A 9,417-nucleotide genomic window follows, 5' to 3' on the forward strand; every position below is an offset into this window, starting at 1 on the left:
TTTTCTTCACTGCCTCCCCACCGCCTCCCTAACTCCAATGCTAGAATATAATCACATAGGCAGGGATTTGGGTCTGTTGTCTTCACTAACATATCCAAGTGTAAAACAGAACCTGGCACATAATAGGTGATCAATAAGTATGTGTAGAATAAATGTTGAATGAATGGATGGAAAGGAGACAAAGATGAGCATAAAGACGGCTGGTGAGAGATAAAGAGAGTGGTTCTCATTTGGATGGTTTCATCATGTTGTTTTTGGTTTTAAACAGTTTGTCCCAAACTTATTCTTTTTCCTGACCTTTTCTAACTCTGCACATATTCTATCTTTTGTGTGTGTGTGATTTGTGAGAGTTCCTTATATATCTTAGATCTAATCCTTTGTTAGTTATATGTGTTGCAAATATCTTCTATCTATGGTTTGCTTTTTCATTTGGGGTGTTTGCGCACGCACATGCATGTGTGTGTGTGTGTGTGTGTGTGTGTGTACGTATATACAAAGACTTCCACTTCCATGTCGTCAAATTTCTCACGCTTAATCATTATGTTTTGTATTTTTTGTATTTTGTCTAGTTAATTTTTATCTTCTCCAAGTTCATAAAGATATTCTTTATTTCTAAAATTTATATTTAAGTTTTTGCATTTAGGTCTTAATCCATCTGAAATTCATTTGTGTGCAGGTGTGCAGTTGGAATCTCATTTTACTTTTTTTCCATTTTATTAATCTATTGTCGCAGCACCCTTTATGGACTCATCCATTCTTTGACCATTGATTTGAAATGTTACTTCCGTCATATATCCAGCTTTATGAATCTGTTTCTGGGCTCTCTCTTCTGCTGCATTAGTTTATTTGACGTCTCCACAGGAATTCCACACTGTCTTAATTATGTACCTTTAGGCTGAGTTTTACTATCTAATATGGCAAGTCCCCTCACTTTATTCTTCTTCAGAATTGTTTTTGCTATTTGCAGTCCTTTGCTCTTTTATTCGATGTTTGGACCTCCTTGTCAAGTTCCACGGAAAACCTTGTCACTATTTTTTCCTATTGGAAAATATTAACCGGTTAATTTGGGAAATATTAACCATGTTTACAACATCAAGCCTTCAAAACCATGAACATGACATAAATCTTCATTTACTCATATTTTCTCTTAGATCTTTTAATAATATTCATAATTTTTCCACAGGGGTCTTATATAATTTTTTTGTAATTTTTTTTCTCAGTACCTGTATTAGTCAGGGTTCAACCAGAGAAACTGAACTGGTCGAAGGAGGTCTATATTAAGAGACATATTGCAAGGAATTGGCTTACGTGGTTGTGGAGGCTGGCAAGTCTGAAACTCACAGATTGGCCATGGGGAAGGGCAGGCTGGAGCTGCAGGGTGTCGGTTGAAGCTGTCGTCCCCAAGTAGAATTTCTTCTTCAAGGAAGCCTCAGCTTTGCTCTTAAGGCCTTTCAACTGATTGAATCAGGCACATCCAAATTATTTAAAATTATCCTCCTTACTTTAAGTCAATGGATTATGGACATAAACCACATCTGCAAAAGAATTTCACAGCAACACCTAGATTCATGTTTGAATAATTAGAGACTGTAACCTAGCCAAGTTGACACATACAATTGGCCATCAATATATGGCATTTTATGAATGAGATATTTTTCCCATTTAATTTTCTAAATGATTACTATTGGTGAATACGAAAGCTAATTATTTTTATATACTGAATTTTGTGTTCCATAAGTTTACTGAAATAACTTGGTAATTCTGTCTATAGGTTCTTCTAGACTTTCTATGTAGACAGTATCATCTTCTATAAATAAGAATAATTTTTTTTCTCTTCTCAATTTTCATTCCTTGTACTGGTTTTCTTGATTTTTGCACTGAATAAAACTTCCCTTGTAATGTTGAACTCAAGCGGTGATAATGGGCATCCTTGTCTTATCTACGACTGGTTCTAAATGAGACTGGTTCTAAAACAAAGTACATTTGTGATAGGATTTTGATAGATGCTGGTCAGAGTCCCAAAAGGAAATAGCATACTCAAATTAGGATTATTCAAGGAAATTTTCTTGATAAGTAACTTTACAGAGGTTTAGGTTAGGGAAACCACAGAAGATATTGCAGTAACCACCAGTGACAACTGAGGAGCAACTACCTCTAGGCCAAGGGACTGGGGCAAAACAGACTTCTGGAACCCAGAAGGAGAGAGTCAGGTAGAGGGAGCTGCTCTGAGAGGAGCAGTGTGAGACACAGCCAACCCAATATAATCTTCTTCGAAAGGAGCCTCAGGAAGAAATATCTGACTTCATTCTCTTTCATCTCTCAGATCTCCTACCAGGGCTCCTCAGTGGCTAAACCCAATGAGAAGCCAGAAAGCAGGAGAAACTGCTTAGTCCTCACAATCAGAGAACGGGATAGAGAAATGTGGCAAATGGATCTGGAGAAACAAATAGGAGACATCTGGCACAATGCCGTTTATTAAATTATTGACATTTTCTTTATTCCTAGTGTGCTAAGAGTTTTTTTCCCAGGGCTGAGTGTTATATATTATTGATTTTTCCCCCCTCCACCTATTAAATAATCTATTAAAATAGTCTTATGAAGTTTATTTTTAACTAGTCTATAGGATATATTACACAAATAGATTTTATGATGTTGAACCACGCTCGCATTCCTGACATAAATCCTACTTGATCATGAGATACATAAATAAGTGCATTGCTGAATTTTAAATGCTTAGGCATTTTGTATCTATTTTCATAAGTGAAGTTATTCTATAATTTCCCTATACTTCTTCTTCCAGTTTTGCTCTCAAAATTGTATAGTTTTAAAAGTGAGTTTATTACCTTTTCCATTCTCTAAGACATTTGATATAACATAGCTGTTATCAGTTCCTTAAAAGTTTGGATAACAAACCAGCGAAACCATCTTTGGCCACCTGAACTTCTGGGGGAATGAGAAAATTTCCTACTACCTTAATTTGTTTTATGGTTCTTAGTTGATTTAGGTATCTGATTTCTTCCTGATTGAATCTTGCTAATTTAGATTTCTCCAAAAAATTATCAATTTATCTAAGTTTTCAAATTTGTTATTATAGAGTCTTAGCTTCTTCATATTCAACTTTCGATCATGCCTCAAACAAATCTTCCAACTTATATTTTGATTCATTTCTTTTATACTGTGGAAAGAGGTGGAGAACAACTCAGCCCTTGAGATGAAACTGTGAGCCTGGCTCTAGTTTCCTATCTTATACGGAGTATTTTTAGGTCCCATTTAACCTACAGAAATAACTCACAGCCACCAGGAGCCCTAAATTCATTATGGATTGGCTTCCCCCAAGTTTTCTTGTTATGTTTTCTGGCCCATGGAGATATATACCTTACATTAAAGCCTGAGCATGTCTTTTTGGTTATATGTTTTATCTTTTCATTGCTGTATATTTGGAACCAGGGATGTTATTGAAATGTGAACACACTGCAATGTCTTGACCAGAAATTCCTCCTTGGCCTTATGATTTCTTGCTCCAAGGCTGTCTTGGACATCTTTACCTTTCTCTCAGAACCGTAGAGGACACATTCTTAAGTCATGGTGCCAAGTTTTACACTTTCTTCGAGTTGCTCCTGTCCGCCTTTCTCCTTTTGCTAGTAAACAGAAGCAATCATCTCAAGTTAGTGTTTGTCATCAAGCTCAGCGACTTATGCTTGATTTAATCTCCTTTTCTAAATCTCCTTGACGCTTCACCTGGTTATCCTGACATTTGTTTTATTTGAGAAGCCAAATTATCCAGAAATCTTTAGACAATCTTTTTTTATGAAACAAAAAAATAATAAAAGGTGTCACTCTACCAATTCTCTTGTAATTCCCTCCAATGTATTCTCTTTGAAGATGATGAAGTGTGGCATCTTACTTCCTAGGCAAGGAAAAGGAACATTGATATGAATCCAGTGTTGCAAGGCAATTTCATCTGATTGGTTTGTTTAGAGAAACCAATTTTCCAACAATGTTTTTCTTCAGCACTTCTCAGGTCAAGTGCTAATGATTTAACAGAGGAATCCTATTTGCAGGGTTAGTTGCTGCCATCTAGTGTCCTTTGTGGAGAAATAGTGCGAACCCTTAGGTTCTTTTCAAAAGCCAAGAAGAAAGCAATTTCCTGGAAAGAGTACTTAAAGACACCTAGTACTTAACTCTTATCGGAACTGCAGATTCAGATAAAGTGACACTGAAATAGAAGAATATATATTCATACTTTCAAAGAAAAACAAGATCCTAAGAAATTATTGATGGATTATTTTAGATAGTTGAAAATATTTAAATAGCTGGCTTCTTTAGATTCAGTTGTTCAGTAATGCTCCACGAACAAATCCTCTGCAGTCTATTTTGATGTAGTTCCTTTATTTAGTTGAGGCCAGTGGATCCCACTCTAGGAAATCATCAGAATATCCTAGAGAGTTTTGAAATATATCTATATTCTAAAGAAACAATTGATAAATTGGACTTTATTAAAATTAAGAACTTCTGAGAAATACAATGTCAAGAGAATGAGAAGATATACAGATGGCAAGTAAGCATATGAAAAGATGTTCAACATCACATGTCATTAGGGAACTGCAAATTAAAACAACAATGAAATACTACTACACACCAGTTAGAATGGCCAAAGTCTGGAACTCTGACAATACCAAATGCTGGTGAGGATGTGGAAAGACGAGAACTCTCATACATTGCTGGTGGGAATGCAAAATGGTACAGCCACTTTAGAAGACGATTTGGCAGTTTCTTATAAAACTAAATATACTCTTAGAACATAATCTAGCAAACATGCTCCTTGGTATTTACCAAATGAATTGAAATCCCATATCCATACAAAAATTTACACACAGATGTTTATAGCATCTTTATTCATAATTGCCAAAACTTGGAAGCAACCAATAAGTGCTTTAGTAGGTAAGTGGATAAATAAACTGTGGTACGTCCAGACAATGGGATATTATTGAGTATTAAAAGGAAATGTGCTATCAAGCCATGAAAAGACAGGAGGAAACTTTACTACGTGTTACTAAGTGAAGGAAACCAATCTGAAAAGACCACATATTATATGATTCCAACTCCATGACATTCTGGAAAAATGTAAGACCATGGAGACAGTAATAAAAATATAGTGGTTGCCAGAGGTTAGGGAGAAAAGAAGGGCGAATAGGCAGAGCACAGAGGATTTGGGGGCGTAATGAAACTATATGATACTATAATGGTAGATACACATCAGTATACATTTGCTCAATTTTGCTGTGAACCTAAATCTGCTCTAAAAAATAAAGTTTATTAATTAAATATACATACAAATATGTATACTATATATATTTTCCCCCAGGACATATCCCAGACCTGTCGACTCAATCCCCAGTGAATAGTCCAGGATATATACTTTTTTTTTAATTCCAGGAGATTCTGATGCTAGATCGGGTTTAGGAACAAGTCATGGAGAAAAGAGCAAGGGGTTTAGAACTAGACAGACCCAAGTTTAAATGCACCAGTTGCCACTTTCTAGCTATGCAACTTTGGACATGTTATTAACTTCTCTGAAAGGGGTAAGAACATAATTATTCACAGAGTTCATGTGACAATGGAATGAGATGACATATTGTGACCTGGGCATGATGGACAGCAGTGGCTACAGTGGCATTTGACTATTCACCAGAAAGAACCAATTCTAAACCAAACCAGAAGATGGCACAAACATGTCCTTGTTCTCTCCTCACCTCGAAATTCCCCCTCAGCCACGGATGATTCTCCCACCCATAGGTGTCTGGATTATCCCTTCACCCTTGGTCTACCTTCCCCTTCTTTTCTATTCCATTTCCCTTGGGATTCTGACTTGATCAGCTGCTGCCTCCTGTGCCAACAGGTCCCATTTGCCCTATATCTTTGTGTTCTGCAGAGAAGAGAGTCAGACAAACCTCTTTCTTACTAGTATCTATCACCTCTCATTACCTCCTTGCTAAGTCATTATGTCAAAACAAACAAACAAACAAAACGCCACTTCCTCACCTAAAGCTGCTCTAGCAGGAGCTGGCTGCCCTCCCTAGAACAGCTCAGGCCCAGGCCCAGGGACCAGGAAGTTGTTCTATATAGAAGTAGCAGGAGGCATAAATCATGCTCCCCATTATGGGTGCTAGATACTCAGCATCCATTTCCCGTGGTCTCTCCCTCTCTCTTTTTACCTTGGTCACCCACTGGTAACACACAAATCAGACTACAATGACAAGTAATTTCAAAATACAGTAGGATTTGTCTTTCGTGTTGGACTAAAATGAGAGCAGTGATCATGCTGTCTACTGCAGCACAGCGTCCTGGTTTTCCTCCTGCTTCACGAGCCATCACTTCTCAGTCTCCTTGGCCATTTCATCTCCATCCCCTACTTCTCAGTTTTGGATTCCTCAAGGCTTCAGTCCTTGGCTCTGCTCGTCTCCGTCTTAACCTCACCATGACTATGGTTTCGGTTTTTCTCGACCCAGGAATGACCCCTCGAATGTGCATATCCAACAGACCTGTCTTCTGAGCTCTATGCCTGTATATCTAATTATTTGCTTAACATCTACACTGGGATGTTTCAAAGGCATCTCAAGTTCAACCTGCTCTAAACTGAATTTGTATGTTCCTGCTATATTCCTGGTCATCCTCTAGAATGCTCCATCTCAGTGACTGATAACACTCACTGTCTTTTGAATTTGAATGTCATTTGGACACTTCACTCTTTCTCACCAACCATAAATCCTGTTTGGTCAGTTTTAAATATCCGTAGAGCCCATCAGTGTCCTTCCACGAGCCCCTGGCCCATCATCTTTGTCCTCCTAACTGTTCTCCCCGTCATTGCTCTCCTTTAGTTTCCACACTGCAGCTAGAGTGATCATTTTATGAAAGCAAATGTAATCATGTCACTACTTTGCTTAACACATGTCAACAGCTGCTGGTTGCTCTTAAGAAGACCGACACCTTATACTGCCCCATCAGGCCCAGCATGAGCTGGCCCTGCCTACCTCGCCAGCCTCATGTGAGCTGCTGAACTGACTTCCTGCAGGTCCTTCAACAGATCATGTTCTCTTCTACCTCAGGGCCATCGCTCATATCGCTCCCTCTGCCTGAACACCCGCCTTAAAACTCCCAATCTTCTGACTTTTGCTGAAAAATTACTTCCTCGGGAAACTTTCTTGGACTGCCTACTTACCCTTCCCGCCTTGTATTAGTTTTCTAGGGATATAGTCACAAAGTATAATAAATTGTGCGACTTAAAACAACAGAAATGTATTGTCTCACAGTTCTGGAAGCTAGAAGTCTGAAATCAAAGTGTCGACAGAGTTGCTTTCTCCCGAAGCCTGTGAGAAAGAATCTGTTCCATGCCTCTCTCTTAGCTTCTGGGGATTTGCTGGCAATCTTTGGCATTCCTTGGCTTGTAGAAGCATTACCCCAGTCTCTGCCTTCATCTTCACACGGTGTTCTTCCTGTGTGCACCTCTGTGTATAAATTTCCTCTTTTTATGAGGACACCAGACATATTGAGTTAAGGGTCCACCCTACTCCAGCAGACTTCATCTGAACTAACATACCTGCGAGAACCCTATTCTGAGTCACATTCTGAGGTACGGGGGGTCAGAACTGCGACACATGAATTTGGAGGAAGGAACATGATTCAGCCTATAACATCTCCTGCTTCCACGGTGGACTTCCTCCACTTATGCATTGTCATAGTCCTGTCCTGTCGACTTTTTCTTCAAAGTACTGATTAGTTTGTAATTATTAATCAAATACTCACACAAGCAAAAGTATATTTGTTTCCCCCATAGAGAGACCATTTTTGTTGATCACTGTACCCCGCTTCCTGGCAAGTAGCAGCTATTCAATAAGAACTGAGTGAAGAAATAAACTCTGTGACTCTCCAGGTCCTTGTTTGCATGTCACCATGAACAGACCAGCCTTTAGGTCTTAAGCCTACTCAATCACTTCCCAATACTCCAGCTTCCGAGCAGTAAGGCACCCGAGGCAAGCAGGGCTGGAGGCAGATCCGCCCGTTCATCAATTGCTACCCATCTTAGTGACCCCTTGAAACTTTAGCATCACCTCCCCATAATGCCAAACCCCTGCTAGAAAAAGTCATGTCTAAAATTTGTTAGCATACTACACTTTCATTTTAAATGTGCCTCATAAGTACCAATGATTATTACTGAGGAGGCTGAGGGAGCTTCTCGGGAGATCTTAAAAATAGGTCACCTCCCTAAGGACTGGAAGAGTTCAGCTGGGTGGTTAAAGGACGAATAAAATAAAGTAACTTCTTGGTGCCTCTTTCATCTCTAATATTCTAAGATCCTCGTTGATTGATAACTTTGGACATAGTCCCTCAATGCAGATAGAAATATTTAGATCCATATTCTGACCAATATTTAGATCAATAAGTCACTGGGAACAGTGCAATAGTACAAAAAAGAATTGCATAAGTAGAAAAGCCTTTTGCACAGATACGACTGTAATCCTGCTGAAATCGTCTTCTCTGTGTGCTCTTAGGAGTAAGTGCCGCTTTTGCAAAGTTTTAAGATAGTTTAATGCTCGACTTTTATGTTTCATCAACTCATGGCATGAGGAATGCTGAATGCTCTAAATGTTGGACTTCTAGAAGCTTGAACCCGTCGACCTGCCACAAGTAATGACTTCTGAAAGGATCCCGAGACCGCAAGAAGCCAGGACAACTCACAAAGCAAAGGTGAACTGCGGTGATAACCAGATGGGGTGGGTGAGTGGTGGGAGGGAGGAGGGGGTGGGCTTCCTTTTCATGTACTCCCTGCACAGAAGACTTCAAAGACAAATCAAACCATTAAGTCCTTCTGAGTTAGAATTTTCCAAAGCCATGCATTTTCTCCTGGGCCTGCATCCAGGTGGAAACTACTCCTGTCTCTTAGGCGAACCTGGGCCTTTCTTTGCTTCCTGAAACAGGGAGAAGTAGATGAGAGAGAGAAATTTTACTTGGATATTAGTGATTCTAGAAGTATTCAAATTTGTGAAAAATCTGGCATAACTCCTCCCTTTCCTTCTTACCCTTGGGTTACAACTTCCTCTTTGTTCTCCGTTTTCAAGGTAAATCATATCTACAAGTTGTTCCTGACTTATTTACCCCAAGCTCACCAAAAAGGAATCCTGGAAAGGGGATTCCGTGGAGCATTTTCCTTTTATAAACTTGTCGCACTCTGCTAAGAAGACTCCTCTCGTGCAGAAGTGCAAAGTGTGAGATAGGAGTAAATTTTTAACACTTTCCACTCCTGATTCATCTTGGAGCCAGCTAGATGCTGTTGTGCGCTGGCTCATTTGGTGGAAGATGTCCAGGTGTTTTTGGATCCTCCAGGCCTTGGTTGTGATGCTTACAGCGCCTGCGGAGACA

At 39.2% G+C, this 9,417-nt stretch overlaps 1 protein-coding gene across 5 annotated transcripts in view; it reads left to right on the forward strand.

Annotated features, from left to right (window-relative positions):
* CCDC198 (coiled-coil domain containing 198) overlaps window positions 1-9,417 on the forward strand; it is a 22,404-nt gene that overhangs the window by 6,869 nt on the left and 6,118 nt on the right. For 3 of the 5 annotated variants that reach the window (XM_023527221.1, XM_023527220.1, XM_011386332.2), the window contains exon 3: window positions 8,659-8,745. In XM_023527221.1, the coding sequence (XP_023382989.1) occupies window positions 8,659-8,745 (87 nt within the window). Of the gene's footprint in view, window positions 1-8,658; window positions 8,776-9,417 lie in introns of all 5 variants that reach the window. The other 2 variants (XM_023527219.1, XM_023527218.1) reach the window with 1 other exon arrangement.

Source organism: Pteropus vampyrus, unplaced genomic scaffold (genome assembly GCF_000151845.1).
Source record: "Pteropus vampyrus isolate Shadow unplaced genomic scaffold, Pvam_2.0 Scaffold15, whole genome shotgun sequence".
In the NCBI taxonomy this organism is placed as follows: Eukaryota; Metazoa; Chordata; class Mammalia; order Chiroptera; family Pteropodidae; genus Pteropus; species Pteropus vampyrus.